The sequence below is a fragment of the Sebastes umbrosus genome (genome assembly GCF_015220745.1).
Source record: "Sebastes umbrosus isolate fSebUmb1 chromosome 24 unlocalized genomic scaffold, fSebUmb1.pri SUPER_24_unloc_2, whole genome shotgun sequence".
NCBI lineage: Eukaryota > Metazoa > Chordata > Actinopteri > Perciformes > Sebastidae > Sebastes > Sebastes umbrosus.
The window spans coordinates 1-22,500 of NW_023618438.1; the positions used below are offsets into that span (position 1 = coordinate 1).

The following is a 22,500-nucleotide window of genomic DNA, read 5'->3' on the forward strand; positions in this document are numbered from 1 at the left end:
AACAAACCTCATTTCACCACGAAAACAAACCTCATTTTACCACGGAAACAAACCTAATTCTACCCTGAAAACAAACCTCATTTTACCCTGAGAAGAAACCTAATTTTACCACGAAAACAAAACTCATTTTACCACGAAAACAAACCTAATTTTACCACGGAAACAAACCTAATTTTACCCTGAAAACAAACCTCATTTTACCCTGAGAAGAAACCTCATTCTACCACGAAAACAAAACTAATTTTACCACGAAAACAAACCTCATTTTACCACGAAAACAAGCCTTATTTTACCACGAAAACAAACCTCATTTTACCATGAAAACAAACCTCATTTTACCAAGAAAACAAACCTCATTTTACCACAAAAACAAACCTCATTTTACCACAAAAACAAACCTCATTTTACCCTGAGAAGAAACCTAATTTTACCACGAAAACAAAACTCATTTTACCACAAAAACAAACCTAATTTTACCACGGAAACAAACCTAATTTTACCCTGAAAACAAACCTCATTTTACCCTGAGAAGAAACCTCATTCTACCACGAAAACAAAACTAATTTTACCACGAAAACAAACCTCATTTTCCCCCGAGAAGAAGGTAGACATTGCACCTTTATATCTTTACATGGACAACAGTCGTTGATATATTAATGTTCTGAATATGGAATAGAGAACCTTTAAGAGACGAACGCCTCTGAGGACTGAAACCTCTCTCTCTCTTGTTCTTCTTCTGCTCTTGAAATGATTGCGGCTGATAATAAACGTCCTGTGTGTGTCGTGATGGACGACGGCTTCATTTACAAACTGAGCTCGTTAGCTTCACCGCTGCACCTCAACGAGAGAGAGAGGGAGGAAGAGGAGGAGGAAGGGCGACACTGGTGAGGCCTGACTAGAGCTGTCACACTGGGCATGAAATATTCACACCATGTGTGTGTGTGTGTGTGTGTGTGGTTTAACAAATGCCTGCACACACACACACACACACACACACACACATTTTATTCTGCCTCACAATGATTTCACAACGACGACTGAATTTCAATAAAGGGCATCGGTGTCGACGCAGCGCTGCAGCGTTAATGTCACAGGTTTGAGTCCAGCTGGTGACGCCTGCTGTTAACGGGTCTGTCCTGAGGGTGGCGCTGAAGGAAAGGTCATTAACATGTAGAGGGTTCATCCTCTGAGGAGCAGGAATGGGAAGGAAACATAGAGGTTTCTTCTCAGGGTAAAATGAGGTCCATATTCCCGGGTGCGTTTGCGTCTCGTTACCTCGTATCCCAGGCGGGCGGCGCGCTGCAGCAGCGTCTCTCCGGCGTTCTTGTTCACGATGAGCCGGCGGACTTCAGGGGGGGCGGGCCGGGCGATGTGGGCGTGCTGCGGCGAGGGCGAGGGAGGCGGGTCGGACGGGGACGCCTGAAAGAGACGTTTGAAGTGATTAGCGTGAGCTGGAGGATCGCTTTTATTACCAACGAACAACAACGACAGGCGCTCGCTGGGTTTCTACGTTCAGCACCGTCAGAGGTTTACTCTGGTTGAAAATAGAGCTGCAGCTCCTCGACTCTCACAACTCTGATCGCTGAGCTTCATGTGTGGAAAGCCTGAGGCTGATGATGAGGTGGAGGAGGAGGAGGAGGAGGAGGAGGATTTGTTTTAAAGTAAAGAAGAAATGAGGATTCTCTCTCTCTTCACTGTCTGCATGGCTCACTCTCCCACTTCCTCTTTCTTTTGTTTCCTCGAGTTCATCGTCGCATGTTGACTTTGACTGTAACGTAGCAGAAACAGCATCAGTTCACCATTATCTTCATATCTGAGCGATCATCATGTCTAACAGCTGTAAACAACTGAAAAAGAAGGAGTTATCTGATTAGGATGCTTCCTGGACGGTTTTCTGGGTACAGAACCAGGACATGTTGGAGGACATGCTGAAGGACGTCCGGACTACGTTACTCAGGGCCCTTTTGCCTCATTTGGTCCGGTATTTAGGACTTTTCAGTTTGATCTGAACCAAAATTACACGTATGAAACCTCCCCGGACCAAACAGCCAAACCTTGGTCCGAGGAAAGTCTGTAGGTGACTCCAACAAGACGTAGGTGATGACAACGACAAGACGTAGGTGATGACAACGACAAGATGTAGGTGATGACAACGACAAGACGTACGTGATGACAACGACAAGACATAGGTGATGACAACGACAAGACCTAGGTGATGACAACGACAAGACCTAGGCGATGACAACGACAAGACCTAGGTGATGACAATGACAAGACGCAGGTGACAACGTCAAGACGTAGGCGACGATAACAGGACGTAGGAGACTATGACAGGACGTAGTCGGTGTTAACAGTACAGAGGTGGTGATGAACGACAGGATGTAGGTGACGACAACGACAAGACATAGGTGACAATAACAGGCCGTAGGTGATGACAACGACAAGACGTAGGCAACAATAACAACAGGACGTAGGCAATGACGAAAGGATGTAGGTGGTGAGGACTACGGGAAGTAGATGATGACGACGACAGGATGTAGGTGACGACGACAGGATGTAAGTGGAGAAGACAACGAGATGTAGGCGACGACAACAGGACGTAGTTCGTGATGACGACGACAAGATGTAGTTGATGACAATGACAAGACATAAATGATGAGGACGATGGGACGTATGCGCCAACGACATGATGTAGGTGACGACAGGACGTAGGTGACGATGAATACTAGTAGTACTGCTACTACAAAACTAACAAAAGGAACTACTAATTTATGCATTTAAGAGTTAATTCCGTTGACATCAGGGTTAATGGTTGTATGTGTGTGACAGACACTAATAATCATAATAAATGACCGTGGTGCAGCAGTGCCTTGCTCAGAGGCTCTGCAGCTGAATTTGAACCTTCCAGATTTGAACGGAAATTCATAATAATCCTGAACAGTGATGTTGATCCATATTACAATCAAAACTCCCTTTAAATGAATAAATATGTGTATTCTCTCAAGTTATGGATTTTTTCTGTTTATTTTTATCATAACATTTTGGTCATTTTAATAAATAAATACGTTTATCCTCTTGCGTTATAGATTTTTTGTATCATTAAATTTTGATTATTTGTTTTTAAATTGATTCAGATTTTTAAATATTATTATATTTCTTATTTAAACTCGGATGAATTCCGTCTGTGTTTCCTGAATGAGGATAAACGCAGGAAGAGACGATGAAAAGCTGCAGCGCTGAGCAGCCAGACAGCGTGTGCATGTTAACGCGTTAGTGTGTGTGTGTGTGTGTGTGTGTGTGTGTGTAATGTGTGTGTGCAGGCGTCTGTCAAACGCTCGCCGTCACGCATCAGCAAACAGGAAGCCAGCTTTGCCCTGGAGGTGTGTGTGTGTGTTTTAGTGTGTGTTTGGTGTGTGTGTGTTTTCTAGCGCAGCAAACAAGGAAAAGAGACGGTGTGTGTGTGCGTGTGTTAGTGTGTGTTTTAGTGTGTGTGCGTCCTCGCTGCCCGGAGGAAATCTCCGGTGCAGCAGCTGTCAGAACGACACAAGCCGCCACCGCCACCGCCGCCGCCGCCGCCACCGCACACAGAATACATGTGGAGAATATTATTCTTCCTCCATAACCTTCAATCACTCCCTCCCTCCTCACTCCCTCCTCACTCCCTCCCTCTTTCACTCCCTCCCTCCTCACTCCCTCCCTCCTCACTCCCTCCTCACTCCCTCCCTCCTCACTCCCTCCTCACTCACTCCCTCCTTCACTCCCTCCCTCCTCACTCACTCCCTCCCTCCTTCACTCCCTCCCTCCTCACTCCCTCCCTCCTTCACTCCCTCTCTCATTCACTTTAATCTGCAGTGAATTCAATTACACACACACACACACACACACACACACACACTCACGCACACAGTAACACACACACACACACACAGTAACACACACACACAGTAACACACACACACAGTAACACACACACGTCGTCCCTGCAGAGATTTCCCAGCGAGCTCCAATCAGGACGATAATTGCAGCGATTAACAGCGAGAGAAGAAGAAAGAAAGAAAGAAAGGAAGAAAGGAGGAAAGAAAGGAGGAACAACAGAAGAAGAAGAAAAACAACTACATCTGACGATATTTGAGATTGTGTGTTTGAGCTGTGGAGTTTGGTGTAAAAATGAAAAGACAAAAGATGGAGGTTATTTGGGAATCAAACCTCGGTACTGTTTATGTAGCGACTAAATGTGTCCGAGGAACCGAGCGAGGAGGACTGAGTCAGATCTCCAGCTCAGTTTCAAGGCATTTCTTTTACTATTTTAACTAAAACGTATCATTTTAACACCGTCTTGGAACAGGACGTAGGTGATGATAACGACAAGACGTAGGCAGCAACGGAGGAACACAGGCGTTGATGATGACAGGACGTAGGTGATGACAATGGGACGTAGGTGATGACAATGTGACGTAGGTGATGACAACGACAAGACGTAGGTGATAACGACGGAACGCAGGAGGTGATGATGACAGGATGTAGGTAATGACAATGGGACGTAGGTGATGACAATGGGACGTAGGTGATGACAACGACAAGACATAGGCGATAACGACGGAACGCAGGAGGTGATGATGACAGGACGTAGGTGACGACAATGGGACATAGGTGATGACAACGACAAGATGTAGGTGACGACGATGGGACGTAGGTGATGACAATGACAAGACGTAGGTGACAACGGCGGAGCGCAGGCGGTGATGATGACAGGACGTAGGTGAAGACAATGGGACGTAGGTGATGACAACGACAAGACATAGGCGACAAGACGTAGGCGACAACGACGGAACGCAGGAGGTGATGATGACAGGACATAGGTGATGACAATGGGACATAGGTGATGACAACGACAAGACGTAGGCGACAACGGCGGAACGCAGGCGGTGATGATGACAGGACGTAGGTGACGACGATGGGACGTAGGTGATGACAATGACAAGACGTAGGTGACAACGGCAGAGCGCAGGCAGTGATGATGACAGGACGTAGGTGAAGACAATGGGACGTAGGTGATGACAACGACAAGACGTAGGCGACAAGACGTAGGCGACAACGACGGAACGCAGGAGGTGATGATGACAGGATGTAGGTGATGACGATGGGACGTAGGTGATGACAATGACAAGACGTAGGCGACAACGGCGGAACGCAGGCGGTGATGATGACAGGACGTAGGCGACGACAATGGGACGTAGATGATGACAATGAGAAGACATAGGTGAAGACGATGGGACATAGGTGATGACAACGACAAGACGTAGGTGACGACGATGGGACGTAGGTGATGACAACGACAAGACGTAGGCGTCGATGATGGGACCTAGGCGATGACAACGACAAGACATAGGCGACGACGATGGGACCTAGGCGATGATGACAACGGGAAGTACGCGACGACGACGTAACATAGGCGGTGATGATTTCAGGACGTAGGCAACGACAATGGGACGTAGGTGATGACAACGACAAGACGTAGGCGATGACGATGGGACGTACGTGATGATGACAACGGGATGTAGGCGATGACGACAGTACGTAGGCGACGATGAGGGGACGGAGGCAACACTGACGGAACGTAGGTGATGACATGTAAAGGCTGAGACGATGAGACGTATGTCTCGTCGACGTTTTGACTTGGTCTTTTCGTTCTCTGAACACGGTCTTGTGGGTATAAGAAAACAAGCGCTCCCCGACCACCCGTTTTACCTAGAGGCGCTTGATTTGAACACCTGCAAGCTCCGAACATTTTCCTTTTTTTATTTATGGCTTTATTTTTCTCGTAAACGTGAATCAATTTGGAGAAAACAAGCGCTCCCTCCCTCCCGACCTCGTCCCCCGGGTGTCTGAGTGGGTGTATGAGTCATGATGAGTCTCATCTGTTTTTACATGTCAGCCTCAAACTAAACAACAAAACAAGCGCTCTCAAACTCCTTTTATCCACATCTGGGTTTTAACACCGTCAACACTGAAAACATCACAACCAGGAAGCTAAACAACAAAACAAGCGCTCCTCTCTCACCTTTCCACTCACCTCATCGTCGCTTCCTCCCCCGTCTCTCTCCTCCTCCCTCGCCGCTTCTCCTCCCGTGTGCTTCGTCTTGCAGGGACGCTTGCCCTTCGGCCTGCTGAGGTCGTCTTCGTGGCAGCGGAAGGGATGGCGGTCGGGACAGGGCGAGAAGGAGGGAGGAAGAGGAGGTAAGGAAGGGAGGAAGCCGGAGACCCGGCGGCTCTCCCTCAGCTTCTGATGCTTGTCCTGGAGGCGGGAGGAGGCGAGGGAGGTGAAGGATGCAGGGGACGGTTGCCGGGGGAGATGGGCGGGAGAGGAGGGCGGCGACGCGTGGACAACTGAAAGAAAACAGAAGAAGAAGTTTGATTTTTACCAGCAGGAAATCAGACACACTGACGTTGTCGTAGAACTGTGAAGGGTTTATCTGTTTCTTTACCTCTCGGGTCGTCCCTCCTCACAAACGTCGGGTCGCACCAGCCTCCGTTGACCTCTGACCTCCCCCTGACGGCCGGGACGTCCACTCTGAACTTTCTGTCAACCTCCGCCGAACTCTGGCCGGAGGGCAGCCATTGGCTGAGCTCCCCGGGGAGGCGGGGCTTGTTGAGTCGGAGGCCGTTGAGCTCGATGCAAACCTTCAGCTTCTTCACGTCCTCCAGGGTCGAGTCTAACAGCCAATGAGCAGTCAGGAGGGATGAAACAACAGCCAATCAGAGGACAGGATGTCGTTATAATGACAGTCAATAAATGATCAGAATAAACTCTCACTATGTTCTTGTATAAATGTTTAATGAGAAGATGAGAGGACCCAGTATAGAACCCTGAGGAACACCAGGAGAAATGTCCTCCAGTGCCTACGTTGGTGTTTTTGCTTGTTGTGATGTCATTTCCTGGAGCATCTAGTGAAATCTGAAGACCACCATGCAGATATCTCCACATTAAACTAAAGACTGTTTTCATTAATCTGATTATTCTATTTATTATTTATGCAGGAACTCCCGTCCTACCGTTGGTGACCTTGGTCTTCTTGTTGGGGTTTCCGATCCGGTCCTCCTCCCAGTCCTCCTCCCTCCCTCTCTTCAGCCGGCTGCTGCTGATGCTGCTCTGGTGGAACGGCTCCAGACTGAAGAGGCGCCGTCGGTTCGCCGCCACGTTGGGACTGGAACCTCCGAGTGGAGCTGCGGCGGTCGGTGTGGCGGTCGGTGTGGCGGTCGGCGTGGTCGGCATGGGGGTTGGCGTGGGGGTCGGCATGGGGGTTGGCGTGGGGGTCGGCGTGGGGGTCGGCGTGGCGGTCGGCGTGGAGACGTTTCCCTGAAGCAGCCCTCTGGCTGTGGACAGAAACCTTTGTTGTTGTTGTTGTTTCTTCTTCTCTTCCTGCAGACATCCTTCTTCATCTTTGTTCTTCTTCTGCTCCTCTGCTGAGGCGTCCTCCTTCTCTCCGAGGACGGGGAGGTCGCCGGAGTGGCGGCACGGCGGCAGGACGGGGAGGTCGACTGAGCGGCGGCACTGCGGCAGGACAGGGAGGTCGTCGGAGCGGCGGCACGGCGGCAGGACGGGGAGGTCGTCTGAGTGGCGGCACGGCGGCAGGACGGGGAGGTCGTCTGAGTGGCGGCACGGCGGCAGGACGGGGAGGCGGTTGTGAGGGCAGGATGGACCTGCAAAAACAAACATGACAGAAATAACTTTCTTCTTCTTGTGAGATGAATCTGAGACGTCTCACATTTACGTTTTCTAGTTTTGTCGATTTTGTGATATAAATGTTCGTGACCTTGAGAAAACAAAAAAAGTTAACGTCTAAAAGCTACAGTTTAAAAGTTAACGTCTAAAAGTTAACGTTTAAAAGTTAACGTCTAAAAGCTACCATTTAAAAGTTAACAACTAAAAGTTAACGTCTAAAAGTTAACAACTAAAAGTTAACGTCCAAAACTTACCGTTTAAAAGTTAACGTCTAAAAGCTACCATTTAAAAGTTAACAACTAAAAGTTAACGTCTAAAAGTTAACAACTAAAAGTTAACGTCTAAAAGTTAACAACTAAAAGTTAACGTCTGAAAGTTAACGTCTAAAAGTTAACGTCTAAAAGTTAACGTCTGAAAGTTAACGTCTGAATGTTAACGTCTGAAAGTTAACGTCTAAAGGTTACCGTCTAAAAGTTAACGTCTAAAAGTTAACGTCTAAAAGTTAACGTCTGAAAGTTAACGTCTGAATGTTAACGTCTGAAAGTTAACGTCTAAAAGTTAACGTCTAAAGGTTACCGTCTAAAAGTTAACGTCTAAAGGTTAACGTCTAAAAGTTAACGTCTAAAAGTTAACGTCTGAAAGTTAACGTCTGAATGTTAACGTCTGAAAGTTAACGTCTAAAAGTTAACGTCTAAAGGTTACCGTCTAAAAGTTAACGTCTAAAGGTTACTGTCTAAAAGTTAACGTCTAAAGGTTAACGTCTAAAAGTTAACGTCTAAAAGTTAACGTCTAAAAGTTAACGTCTAAAGGTTACCGTCTAAAAGTTAACGTCTAAAAGTTAACGTCTAAAAGTTAACGTCTGAAAGTTAACGTCTGAATGTTAACGTCTGAAAGTTAACGTCTGAATGTTAACGTCTGAAAGTTAACGTCTAAAGGTTAACGTCTAAAAGTTAACGTCTAAAAGTTAACGTCTAAAGGTTACCGTCTAAAGGTTAACGTCTAAAAGTTAACGTCTAAAGGTTACCGTCTAAAAGTTAACGTCTAAAAGTTAACGTCTAAAAGTTAACGTCTAAAAGTTACCGTCTAAAAGTTAACGTCTAAAAGTTAACGTCTAAAAGTTAACGTCTGAAAGTTAACGTCTGAATGTTAACGTCTGAAAGTTAACGTCTGAATGTTAACGTCTGAAAGTTAACGTCTAAAAGTTAACGTCTAAAGGTTACCGTCTAAAGGTTACCGTGGAAACGAAGCAGAGAGACTCCAGTCAGTGTCTCAGGTGTTGATGTGAATGCGGTGCTTCCTGGAGGAAACGAGTGCGGCGGTTTGTGAACGAGGTGCACCGAGAGTTCAACTGAGTGTGAATGACGCTCACACACTCAAACACACACTGAGTGCACACAGAAAGAGAAGTGTGTGTGTGAGCGTGCACGCCATCCTGCAGAGCTCAGTAAATCCTCTTACCTCTCGCTGCCTCGGCGGCGGCCTCACAGGGACTTCCTCCTCTTCCTCCCTCTCTCTTCCTCCCCTCCTCCTCCTCCTCCTCCTCCTCCTCCCTCCCTCCGTCTCCCCGCTGGCCGTCTGCCAGCTCCGCCTCCGCCGCTGTCATCCCTTCTTCCTCTTCCTCTTCTTCTTCTCCTCTTCCTCCCTCTTTCTCCTTCAGCTCCAGCTCAGAGAACCTCAGCATCGCTCGCTGACAAACAAACACATGAACACACATCAGTGTCAACATCCTGTTTACATCTGTTACTTCCTGTCTCCTGACAGGAGACGCTCAGGTCTGAACGGGCACATCGGCTCCTCAACAACCTCCCGTCACGTCATCGCTTCGTAGACGCATACGTCTGTCTCCCGTCTTAACCATAACACTGATAGAAGAAGTGGACGTCGTCACCGTGACGGTCGAAGGACTGACGTCTGAAGACTCCAGTTTGGCATTTTGGTCGTCTCCGTCTTAGTTTATTAGGGATGCACCGATACCTCTTTATTTCAGACCGAGTACAACACCTTCCATTTGGGTACTCTCCAATACCGAGTACTGATACAAGTACCGATACAAGTACCGATATGAGTACCGATACCGAGTACCGATACGAGTACCAATACGAGTACCGATACTGAGTACCGATACCGAGTACCGATACGAGTACCAATACGAGTACCGATACCGAGTACCGATACCGAGTACCGATACCGAGTACCGATACGAGTACCGATACCGAGTATCGATATGAGTACCGATACTCGTACCGATACTCGTACCGATACGAGTACCGATACCGAGTACCGATACCGAGTACCGATACGAGTACCGATACGAGTACCGATACGAGTACCGATACCAAGTAGCGATACCGAGTACCGATACGAGTACCGATACCGAGTACCGATACCGAGTACCGATACGGGTACCGATACCGAGTAGCAATACCGAGTACCAATACGAGTACCGATACGAGTACCGATACCGAGTACCGATACCGAGTATCGATACGAGTACCAATACGAGTACCGATACGAGTACCGATACCGAGTACCAATACTAATAATTTACAGGAGAAAAAACTGGGATATTCTCTGAGATTTAAGTCGTAAATTTACAAAAACAACACAAATTAACGAGTCTTTTCTTCTTCTTTAAACACAAAACCAAACCTCACATTTTCAGTGTGGTTAAAGTAGTCGAGGATAATCTGGGCTCCGAGGATGAAGAAGAGGAGGAAGAAAGGAGAATTCTATTAAAAGTACGACTCCGTCCTCCTCCATTTGCCGAGGGAGGGAAGAGGAGGATGAGGAGGAGGATGAAGGGGAGGATGAAGAGAAGGATGGAGAGGAGGATGGAGAGGAGGATGGAGAGGAGGATGAGGAGGAAGATGGAGAGATCTAATTTGAGTTGAAGGGGGGATCTCGAGGGGACGAGGAGGTGAAGAGAAAGAAGAATAACAAGCGACGAACGTTGAGGCAGAGAAACAGAAATAGAGATGAAAAGAAGAAGAGATAAATATATAAAGACAGTTTCTCTTCTTCATCGTGGAGAGAAAGCGACCACATCCAGTCGGTGTGTGTTATCCCAACGCGACCTCAACACGACCTCAACACGAACTCAACACGACCTCAACACGAACTCAACACAACCCCAATACGACCTCAACACGACCCAATGCGACCTCAACACGACCCCAACGCGACCTCAACGTCACCTCAACGTGACCCCAACACAACCTCAACACGACCCCAACGCGACCTCAACACGAACTCAACACGACCCCAACACGACCCCAACGTGACCTCAACACGACCTCAACACGACTTCAACACGACCCCAACGCGACCTCAACACGACCCCAACACGACCCCAACACGACCCCAACGCCACCTCAACACGAACTCAACACGACCCCAATACGACCTCAACACGACCCCAACACGACCCCAACGCGACCTCAACACGACCCCAACGCGACCTCAACACGACCCCAACGCGACCCCAACGCAACCTCAACACGACCCCAACGCGACCTCAATATGACCCCAAAGTGACCTCAACACGACCCCAATACGACCTCAACACAACTCCAAGGCGACCTCAACGCGACCTCAATACGACCTCAACACGACCCCAATACGACCTCAACACAACTCCAACGCGACCTCAACGCGACCTCAACACAACCTCAACACGACCCCAACGCGACCTCAATATGACCCCAACGTGACCTCAACACGACCCCAATACGACCTCAACACAACTCCAACGCGACCTCAACGCGATCTCAACACGACCTCAACACGACCCCAATACGACCTCAACACAACTCCAACGCGACCTCAACGCGATCTCAACACGACCTCAACACGACCCCAAGGCGACCCCAATACGACCTCAACAGGACCTCAACGTGACCTCAACCCGACCCCAATACGACCTCAACACAACCCCAGCGCGACCTCAAACACTCGGAGACGAGGAAGAAAAAAGAGAGGAGGAAGAGGAGGAGGAGGTGAAAGAGAAGACAGCTCTCCTCGTAACACCTCCTCATACCTGTAAGAATATTCACTGAGTTTTAAGTCGCAAATTTACGAGAAAAAAAAAAAAATGCACGAGAAAAAACTCACAAATTTAAGAGCAAAAGAGACGTGTATAATTTCTGGTGTTAAATTTTGGAGAAAAAACACAATTTACGAGCAAAAATATTAATAATGTATATTCGATTAAAGAGAGAAACCTCCAGCAGTTAAACGAAGTGGGACTTTCCTAAACCCAGAATAGTAGAGTAGAATTAGACCACAATGAAGCGTTCGCCTGCTTCCTCTCAGTCAGACTTAAATCCTCTAATGAACAATAAGTAGCAGATTCTACATCAGAAAACTTGAAGATTAGATCTGCCCGTCTCACCAGACTATCACCTCCATCGACTAACGAAGGGAAGAGAATGTAAAGGTAGATCTTACCTGAAGTGCTCGCTGCTCTCTGCTCAGCTTGCTGGAGTCGGCGTAAAGCTCCGTGGTCACGCATTTGATCCGGTCGCCCACGTAGCCGGATGAGTTGGCGATGCGTTTGGTGAGGCCGGAGCGCCGGAACTTGCTGCAGCCGTCATCCTCGTCTAGCAGGAGATCCATGCTGTCCTCGTTCACATCGCCACAGCCGGTGGCGGCGAGGCCAAAGTCCGCCGTCTCTCTCCGGATCTCATCGGAGGAAAGGTTTTCATATTTTAGGTCTTTGTTAACCGGCGGTTCTGGAGTCAGATCTGCAGGGATTAAGTTGGTGGGATTGGAAGGTGAAAGGTGCCGACAGGTTTGGCCTCGAGGAAGATTGTTTCGTAATGTGGGATTGTTGTGCACACAAGTTTGGTTATTTCCAGAAAACTGGCCCTTAGAGGGGGTATTCCCACAATTTGGACAACTAAAACACGTATTTCCGCATGTAGGAGCCCTGATGTTTCCACAAAGTGGACGCACGGCATTGCTGTTTTCACAATTTGTAAATCTGGGGTTGATGTTCCTGCAGTTTGGGGACTCAGGGTTGCGATTTCCAAGAGTTGGGCCGCTGAAAAGCCTGGGTTCAATAGTTGGAGCCCTCGGCGCCAGATTTCTGCAACATGGGCCCACGAAGTTTCTGTTGACAAAACTTGGACTTGTTGGGTTGTTCGTAACTCCTCCAGCTGGAACCCTGGGATTAAAACTCCTGGATGCTGGGACCTGGGACCTGGAATCTCTACATACTGGTTCCTTACTGCTGCAGACTGGACTGTCCGGATGACAGCTGCCCCCATCAGACGGACTCTTTGGGCTGGTGACAGCACACACTGCTCGCATGATGTCACTAGAACAGTTTTCTTTGCTAAAAGGAACCAATGAGTTTCTAGAAGGGCTTTGCTCAGGAGTTTTATTGGCCTTAGCTTCATTGCCAGCGCTGTCAACACCATTATTTTGACCGCTAGTGGCACCCAAGTCCGCAGCACCACCAGAGGCTTTACATTTTCTAGAAAACTGCTGAGGGGAAGTTCGGGCACAGCGCATCGTCTGCTCCTCTGGGATGTCTGGGAATGGACTAAGTGGTTCCTCGTTTTCCGGGATCTCCTCTGGGATGGGGGAAGGCTGTGGTTGGGAAGTGTTGGGTAAGCCTTGTCTCGGCTCGGCAGCCTGGCTGGGAGGAAGTGCTTTTGGAGGCTCTCTTTCGTGGATGTGGTTACCGCCAATCTTAGAGAAATCCTCTCTAGATGGAGAGTTGTGCTTGTTGGTGGACAATTCATCCTCTGGCTCATCGTGCACCAGGTCGATACAAACTACATCATCTCTGGTAGAAGTGAGGCTTCTACCTGAAGCCTTTATGGTTTGGTTTGTGGACTTTTCGTCACTCCTTTGGGAGCTATCAGCATCCGGCCTGTCCTGGTTCCGGTATGGTTCTGCATTCCAGGTTTTATCCTGGGTCTCAAGTCGGTCGAGACCCGGGTGGGAGGGGACAGGTGGAGGGGCCATCCCCCGGGAATTCTGGTATGGCATGAAGTCACCCTGGTTTGGATGTACTCCATATGGAAGTCCATGTTTTGGTGGGTAAAAGCTGCTGTTGCCCAGCAAGGCTGGGTGGGTATAGATAGGCCCTTTGCCTGGTATGGTCATGCGTTGCAAGGACATATTCTCAGCAACTGAGTACGGGATGTAGCGGTTAGTGTAACCTAAGCCAGGAGGGAGGTAGGAGTCACCGTAGATTTGACTGGACGAGTTTCCATTTCCAATGCGAGATTGCTGCTGTGGATGAGGTGTCTCTTGAGCCTCTGGCTTAGAACGAGTTTCTCCTTTACTGCTCGGATTCTCCAAATCAATCGGGGGAACTCGTGGCCATTCAACTTTGAACTTTGGGGAAGGAGATGATGCAGAAGGTCTTCCCCCTGAGGCAGGGCTGGGAATACTGGTCACCTCCACGGTCGTGGAGCCAGGTGAGTTCTGAGGTTGTGGATGATGATCACTCTTGTTTTTCATAATTTGGGAGCTGACAGCCGAGGAAGGACCCGGAGCAACCCAAGGGGATGGCACAGTGCTGCTCTTTTCAGGAGTCTTTTCTGGAGTGGTAACCGGTGGGGGTAGACCTTCCTTTAGGTTCTGGCTGGCTAGCAGCCCGTAATGAGACGGTGGTAAATACCCCAACTTGGCCAGGGCCTCTAGTTTGGACGGGAATCCATTTGAGAATTCCTCCAACTCTTTGGCAGACAGATCCAAAGGGTTTTCCCTGGAGTTTTTGGCAGGTTTTTGAGGCACAGCTTTGTCCTGTGATGTCTTTGCAGGTGATTTACACTTCTCTGAGCTGGCATCTTTGGTTTTGTTGCTGCCTGAATGCTCCGAGCTCAGGCTGCCCTTTTTAAAGGTGTGAGACCCTGACAGTGATGTTGAGGATGAGGAGGTGCTCCTGTAAAGCGACTTTTGGAGGTCTGTAGTGGTGTTGTTGAGGGGTTGAGGTGGGGGAACTAGAGGATGGGTAACTGTGGGTGACTCTAAGGTAGCAGTGCTAGCTGAACTGCTAACAGCGGCACCAGTACTCCCACTACTACTGCTGCTGCTAATAGTGTTCTTGGTGGAAGTGGGTTGACTGGACTTTGCGCTACTGCTGCCATGTTGTCGATCAGTATGATGAACAGCTTGAGGCTCCTGGTGGATCTGTGGGCTGGTGCTAAAGGGTTCCTGATGCACTGGAGGACCAAGGCCCTGTAAGGCCTGGTCCTGGCAGTGGGACCGGGGTGAAAGGACAGCAGGAGCTGGAGTTGCGGTAGGGATCCTGATTAGAGGACCCAGTGGGGATGAGATGTGGGCCGGGCCATAATGAGGCAGGTAGAAAAGTCTGTCTTCCCCAGGTGAGCTGCTTCCTGCCCCAGCAGCACACAACGACTGATACGCCAGCTGCTGGTGAAGGAACGGTGACGGCTGGGACAGGAAGGACGCCTTGTACGCCATGTCAAGGAAGGGGTACATGGTTGCATCAGCATAAGGGCTGATCCAGGGTAACCTCAGGAAGCCACCAGCACCGTTCAGACCCAGTTCTGACTGCTTGTCAGTGGATAAAACTCGGCGGTCCAGCCCCAGGCCATCACCTCCTGCAGCAGGGACAGCCAGCGGTTTCTGAAACCCTGGGGGTGGGCTCTTGTAAAGTCCAACATATCCATTTGTGGATTTCTGACCATCCAACAGGGCTACACCTGGTTTGTACAGGAGATCATAACCAAGCGGGAGGGAAGTGCCAGCCTCCTGGGGCTTTTCAGCAGAGAGAGGATGGACGCCGGGGAAGAAGATTCCCCCGTGGGGGCGGTAGTTTTCCCCCACCAGAGCGTTGCGGTCGATACTGAGGGCAGCTAGCGGGTTCATCCTGTAAGATGTGCCGGCATCCACCTGCAACATGGAGACGACAGTCAAAATAAGTAATGACCAAACTGCTTTCTGGTTTAACACATAGAGAACAGAACAGTTTAAAGTCGTGTTTTTATGGAATGGTTCAAATATTCCGTGATGCTACATCGCGTGACGCTACATTTCGGAACGCTACATTCCGTAAACGCGACATTCCGTGGCGCTACATTCCGTAAACGCGACATTCCGTAAACGCGACATTCCGTAAACGCGACATTCCGTGACGCTACATTCCGTGTCGCTACATTCCGTGACGCTACATTCCGTGTCGCTACATTTCGTGACGCTACATTTCGTGACGCTACATTTCGTGACGCTACATTTCATGACGCTAGATTTCGTGACGCTACATTTCGGAACGCTACATTTCGTAAACGCTACATTCCGTAAACGCGACATTCCGTAACGCGACATTCCGTAACGCGACATTCCGTGACGTGACATTCCGTAAACGCGACATTCCGTGAACGCGACATTCCGTGAACGCTACATTCCGTGACGCTACATTCCGTGACGCTACATTCCGTGAAGCTACATTCCGTGACGCTACATTCCGTGACGCTACATTCCGTGACGCTACATTCCGTGACGCTACATTCCGTGACGCTACATTCCGTAAACACGACATTCCGTGACGCTACATTCCGTAAACGCTACATTCCGTGACGCTACATTCCGTGACGCTACATTCCGTGACGCAGTGATGACTTCTTCCTTTAGACAGAAAGGAGATTTCAGTTCACCATCAGCTGGACATTAAATTAGATTTATAAATCTGAATGTCTGCAGTATAGATTTAAACCCAGTATTACAGTCAAACTGTGAGATAAAGCGTTCCGTGTTAAATTCACCGCTGAAAAACAAACAGGACTGAAGGAGGAGACAGATCTCTACGGGACACCAGGCTGGGATTTCACAGAGAAAAGACGTTTCTTTAGTATTCCTGGATGACATCCGACGCCGGCAGCGACTCTCTCTCTCCCTCTCTCTCTCTGTCTCTCCGTCTCCCGCTCTCTTGCTCTCTCTCTCTCTCTCTCTCTCTCTCTCTCCACATCCAGGAAACAGAGAGAAGAGAGAAGAGATAAACAAAGAGAGAGAGAGAGAGAGAGAGACAAAGAGGAAGCTTGGCAGAAAGAGAGAGAGAAAAAAACCCAGCCTAATTGAATTTCCTGTCACACGGCGTGGTGAACCTTCTCTGATTGGCTATCAGCCGCAGGGCCATTAGGAAATTATCCAGACAGCTGGGTGGCCGCCGAGATGTGGAGCGAGCAGAGAGACATCTCACTCCCTCTGGTTTTCAGGGACCCAAAACGAATATGTAAAAGAGAGAGGAGAGATGTGGCCGGAGGAAAAGGAACATCTGATTGGAGGGAATTGATGGAAAAGCAGCGGTGATCAGTTTCTGTACGTACAGATAACACAGGACGTAGTTCTCTTTAGGAGGAACTTTCCTACAATGAGTTGAGCTTTATAGAAACGCAAAAGTATAAACCGATAACAGATGTGTCCGTTACCATAACCGTCGTCATGTGACGTGACATTCCACAACATTTACTTACAAGACATTTAATGACATTTAACGTGACCTTTCATGACGAGACATGGTGAGACAACGTCTGTGAGATTTTCTGAGAAATTTCAGAATGTGACACGACATCATGACACAACATTTTGAGACGCTGCATTCCGTAACGCTATATTCCGTAAGGCTACATTCCGTAAGGCTACATTCCGTAAGGCTACATTCCCGTAAGGCTACATTCCGTAAGGCTACATTCCCGTAAGGCTACATTCCGTAAGGCTACATTCCGTAAGGCTACATTCCGTAACGCTACATTCCGTAAGGCTACATTCCGTAACGCTATATTCCGTAACGCTACATTCCGTAAGGCTACATTCCGTAACGCTACATTCCGTAAGGCTACATTCCGTAACGCTATATTCCGTAACGCTACATTCCGTAAGGCTACATTCCGTAAGGCTACATTCCGTAACGCTACATTCCGTAAGGCTACATTCCGTAACGCTACATTCCGTAAGGCTACATTCCGTAAGGCTACATTCCGTAAGGCTACATTCCGTAACGCTACATTCCGTAAGGCTACATTCCGTAACGCTACATTCCGTAAGGCTAAATTCCGTAAGGCTACATTCCGTAAGGCTACATTCCGGGACGTTACATTACAAGGCGGTACATGTTGGAATGGCGGTACATGTTGGAATGCTACATTTCGAGACAACATTTTTGAACACTGCATTTTGTGACGCAGCATTCCGTAACTCTAGATTTTGTAATGTTACATTTAGTGACGCAGCATTCCGTAACTCTAGATTTTGTAATGTTACATTTAGTGATGCAGCATTCTGTAACTCTAGATTCCGTAACGCTACATTTGGGAATGTGACATTTGGTGACATAAACATTGGATATAAAATTGACTTTCATGATGTGAACAATCTAATTAAACTCTTAGTTTTTTCGGGGTGCCCCAGTAATCTAATGGTTAAATCAGTTACCACATAAACACAGCGTCCATAGTTTTACTGTCTCACTAATCAAATAAACACAAAACACCAAACACATCATCTTTAAACTGCTTCATGTGTTCATCCCTTCAGATTAAAGTCTTGTGTTTCCTCTCGGACTCAGAGTGTCCAGACTGAACCTCCAAGAGCTGAAACTGTTTTTTGTATTTGATCAAACAAAACTGAAACTACAGCCTCTAACTCTGGAACCTGAACGTGGTGACATCAACACTAGACCTGACGTTGACCTTTGACCTTACCATGCTGTGAGCCGGCGGGTTTCTGCTTCAGACGGGACCGCCTGCCTGGAGGACGCCGCTCAGTCCGCCATGTCTGCAGACGGACACAAACGCCACATGAGATACACATACACAACCTGAAACACACAGAGGTCTCACTCTGTCCCTGATTCCAGAGACATTTTCAATACATTTCTTGAAATTGTCACAGAGAAGTAAAACGATGGAAAACAGAATCATCTGTGTCCTTGTTTGTGAAAAGATCCATTTTCCATGTTTTAAACGCTGCGTTGGTGTTTTCAGATTCATGTATTTGCACGTTTGGTTTTAGACGATATGAATAAATGAACATTAAGTAATGAATTCAAATCACATATTAGATGAATGTTGAGTGTGAGGACATAAAACAAACAGCAACAACCCAGAGAGGCTGGAAACAGATCACATGTTAGAATCCTACAAAACATGAATGGAGTCTGGTGTGTGTGTGTGTGTGTGTGTGCCGAGATACGTTTCAGCAGCGCTCACACAAGCACACACACACACACACACACACACTGATGTTACGAGGCTCGTGTGTGTTTTATCGCCCAGCCGGAGGACTGATAAGGCACGTCGCCTCGTTTCCAGAGGAAGTCATAATCCAGCAGACACACACAAACACACATACACACACACACACACACACACACACACACACACACACACACACACACACACACACACACACTGAGTGATTGATGGCTGTTAGCGAGCTGGGATTTCAATAACGCCTCTTATCTCCAGACTATTGAAGGACAGATGTGTGTGTATGGTTTGATGGATGAGCATGGCAACACACACACACACACACACACACACACACACACACACAATAACATCAGCGTGAACTGAACTTTACATTTAAGGAAGAATACAAGTGGAGTTTCAGATGTTTCTAGTATTTTCTACAGGTTGTTTCCTGTTGGCGTCTCTCAGCCTCAGTAACGGACACATTACCCAGAGTTCAGCGGGGAGATGGAGACGACAAGAAACCAAGATGGAGACGACAAGAAACCAAGATGGAGACGACAAGAAACCAAGATGGAGACGGACAAAAACCAAGTTGGAGACGACAAGAAACCAAGATGGAGACGACAAGAAACCAAGATGGAGACGGACAAAAACCAAGATGGAGACGACAAGAAACCAAGATGGAGATGACAAGAAACCAAGATGGAGACGGACAAAAACCAAGATGGAGACGACAAGAAACCAAGATGGAGACGACAAGAAACCAAGATGAGACGGACAAGAAACCAAGATGGAGACGACAAGAAACCAAGATGGAGACGACAAGAAACCAAGATGGAGACGACAAGAAACCAAGATGGAGACGGACAAAAACCAAGTTGGAGACGACAAGAAACCAAGATGGAGACGACAAGAAACCAAGATGGAGACGGACAAGAAACCAAGATGGAGACGGACAAGAAACCAAGATGGAGACGACAAGAAACCAAGATGGAGACGGACAAGAAACCAAGATGGAGACGACAAGAAACCAAGATGGAGACGGACAAGAAACCAAGATGGAGACGACAAGAAACCAAGATGGAGACGACAAGAAACCAAGATGGAGACGGACAAAAACCAAGATGGAGACGACAAGAAACCAAGATGGAGACGACAAGAAACCAAGATGGAGACGACAAGAAACCAAGATGGAGACGTACAAAAACCAAGATGGAGACGACAAGAAACCAAGATGGAGACGTACAAAAACCAAGATGGAGACGGACAAAAAACAAGATGGAGACGACAAGAAACCAAGATGGAGACGACAAGAAACCAAGATGGAGACGGACAAAAACCAAGATGGAGACGACAAGAAACCAAGATGGAGACGACAAGAAACCAAGATGGAGACGACAAGAAACCAAGATGGAGATGACCAAAAACCAAGATGGAGACGACAAGAAACCAAGATGGAGACGACAAGAAACCAAGATGGAGACGGACAAAAACCAAGATGGAGACGACAAGAAACCAAGATGGAGACGACAAGAAACCAAAATGGAGACGACAAGAAACCAAGATGGAGACGGACAAAAACCAAGATGGAGACGACAAGAAACCAAGATGGAGACAACCAAAAACCAAGATGGAGACGGACAAAAACCAAGATGGAGACGACAAGAAACCAAGATGGAGACAACCAAAAACCAAGATGGAGACGACAAGAAACCAAGATGGAGACGGACAAAAACCAAGATGGAGACGACAAGAAACCAAGATGGAGACAACCAAAAACCAAGATGGAGACGACAAGAAACCAAGATGGAGACAACAAGAAACCAAGATGGAGACGACCAAAAACCAAGATGGAGACGACAAGAAACCAAGATGGAGACGGACAAAAACCAAGATGGAGACGACAAGAAACCAAGATGGAGACGACAAGAAACCAAGATGGAGACGGACAAGAAACCAAGATGGAGACGACAAGAAACCAAGATGGAGACGACAAGAAACCAAGATGGAGACGGACAAGAAACCAAGATGGAGACGACAAGAAACCAAGATGGAGACGACAAGAAACCAAGATGGAGACGGACAAGAAACCAAGATGGAGACGACAAGAAACCAAGATGGAGACGACCAAAAACCAAGATGGAGACAACAAGAAACCAAGATGGAGACGACAAGAAACCAAGATGGAGACGTACAAAAACCAAGATGGAGACGACAAGAAACCAAGATGGAGACGTACAAAAACCAAGATGGAGACGGACAAAAAACAAGATGGAGACGACAAGAAACCAAGATGGAGACGGACAAGAAACCAAGATGGAGACGACAAGAAACCAAGATGGAGACGACAAGAAACCAAGATGGAGACGACAAGAAACCAAGATGGAGACGACAAGAAACCAAGATGGAGACGACCAAAAACCAAGATGGAGACGTACAAAAACCAAGATGGAGACGGACAAAAAACAAGATGGAGACGACAAGAAACCAAGATGGAGACGGACAAGAAACCAAGATGGAGACGACAAGAAACCAAGATGGAGACGACAAGAAACCAAGATGGAGACGGACAAAAAACAAGATGGAGACGACAAGAAACCAAGATGGAGACGGACAAGAAACCAAGATGGAGACGACAAGAAACCAAGATGGAGACGACAAGAAACCAAGATGGAGATGACAAGAAACCAAGATGGAGACGACAAGAAACCAAGATGGAGACGACAAGAAACCAAGATGGAGACGACAAGAAACAAGATGGAGACGACAAGAAACCAAGATGGAGACGGACAAGAAACCAAGATGGAGACGACAAGAAACCAAGATGGAGACGACAAGAAACCAAGATGGAGATGACAAGAAACCAAGATGGAGACGACAAGAAACCAAGATGGAGACGACCAAAAACCAAGATGGAGACGACAAGAAACCAAGATGGAGACGACAAGAAACCAAGATGGAGACGACCAAAAACCAAGATGGAGACGACAAGAAACCAAGATGGAGACGACAAGAAACCAAGATGGAGACGACAAGAAACCAAGATGGAGACGACAAGAAACCAAGATGGAGACGACCAAAAACCAAGATGGAGACGACAAGAAACCAAGATGGAGACGACAAGAAACCAAGATGGAGACGACAAGAAACCAAGATGGAGACGACCAAAAACCAAGATGGAGACGACAAGAAACCAAGATGGAGACGACAAGAAACCAAGATGGAGACGACAAGAAACCAAGATGGAGACGACAAGAAACCAAGATGGAGTATGTAAAGTTTCATTTGTATTTCAGGAATAATTTAGTGGTAATATTTTAGGAATCTGCTGTTTTCATATAAAAAGTTCAGTGTAGTACTTTTATGAATATTTTTTAATTCTATGGAAGATATAGTAAGACCACATTAGGGATAATGTAATGAAATAATAAAAAATATTATCCTGACTTTAAAACAACCTGCATAAATTTTATAAAAAATACAAATAAATAATAATAAATAAAATACATAATAATAAATGCAATAAATAAAATAAATAATAATAAGTTAAATAAATAATAATAAACAAAATAAATAAAATAAATATAATAAATGCAATAAATAATAATA

At 47.2% G+C, this 22,500-nt stretch overlaps 1 protein-coding gene across 1 annotated transcript in view; it reads right to left on the reverse strand.

Annotated features, from left to right (window-relative positions):
- Positions 1-6: 6 nt before the first annotated feature.
- LOC119484159 (BCL-6 corepressor-like) overlaps positions 7-22,500 on the reverse strand; it is a 23,208-nt gene continuing 714 nt past the window's right edge. The window contains exons 2-9 of the mRNA XM_037762712.1: positions 18,400-18,472; positions 12,170-15,595; positions 9,182-9,410; positions 8,958-9,071; positions 7,054-7,701; positions 6,486-6,713; positions 6,062-6,387; positions 7-1,419 (exon numbers count right to left, since the gene is read on the reverse strand). Coding sequence (XP_037618640.1) covers positions 1,180-1,419; positions 6,062-6,387; positions 6,486-6,713; positions 7,054-7,701; positions 8,958-9,071; positions 9,182-9,410; positions 12,170-15,595; positions 18,400-18,402 — 5,214 coding nt within the window. The 5' untranslated portion in view covers positions 18,403-18,472 and the 3' untranslated portion in view covers positions 7-1,179. The remainder of the gene's footprint in view (positions 1,420-6,061; positions 6,388-6,485; positions 6,714-7,053; positions 7,702-8,957; positions 9,072-9,181; positions 9,411-12,169; positions 15,596-18,399; positions 18,473-22,500) is intronic.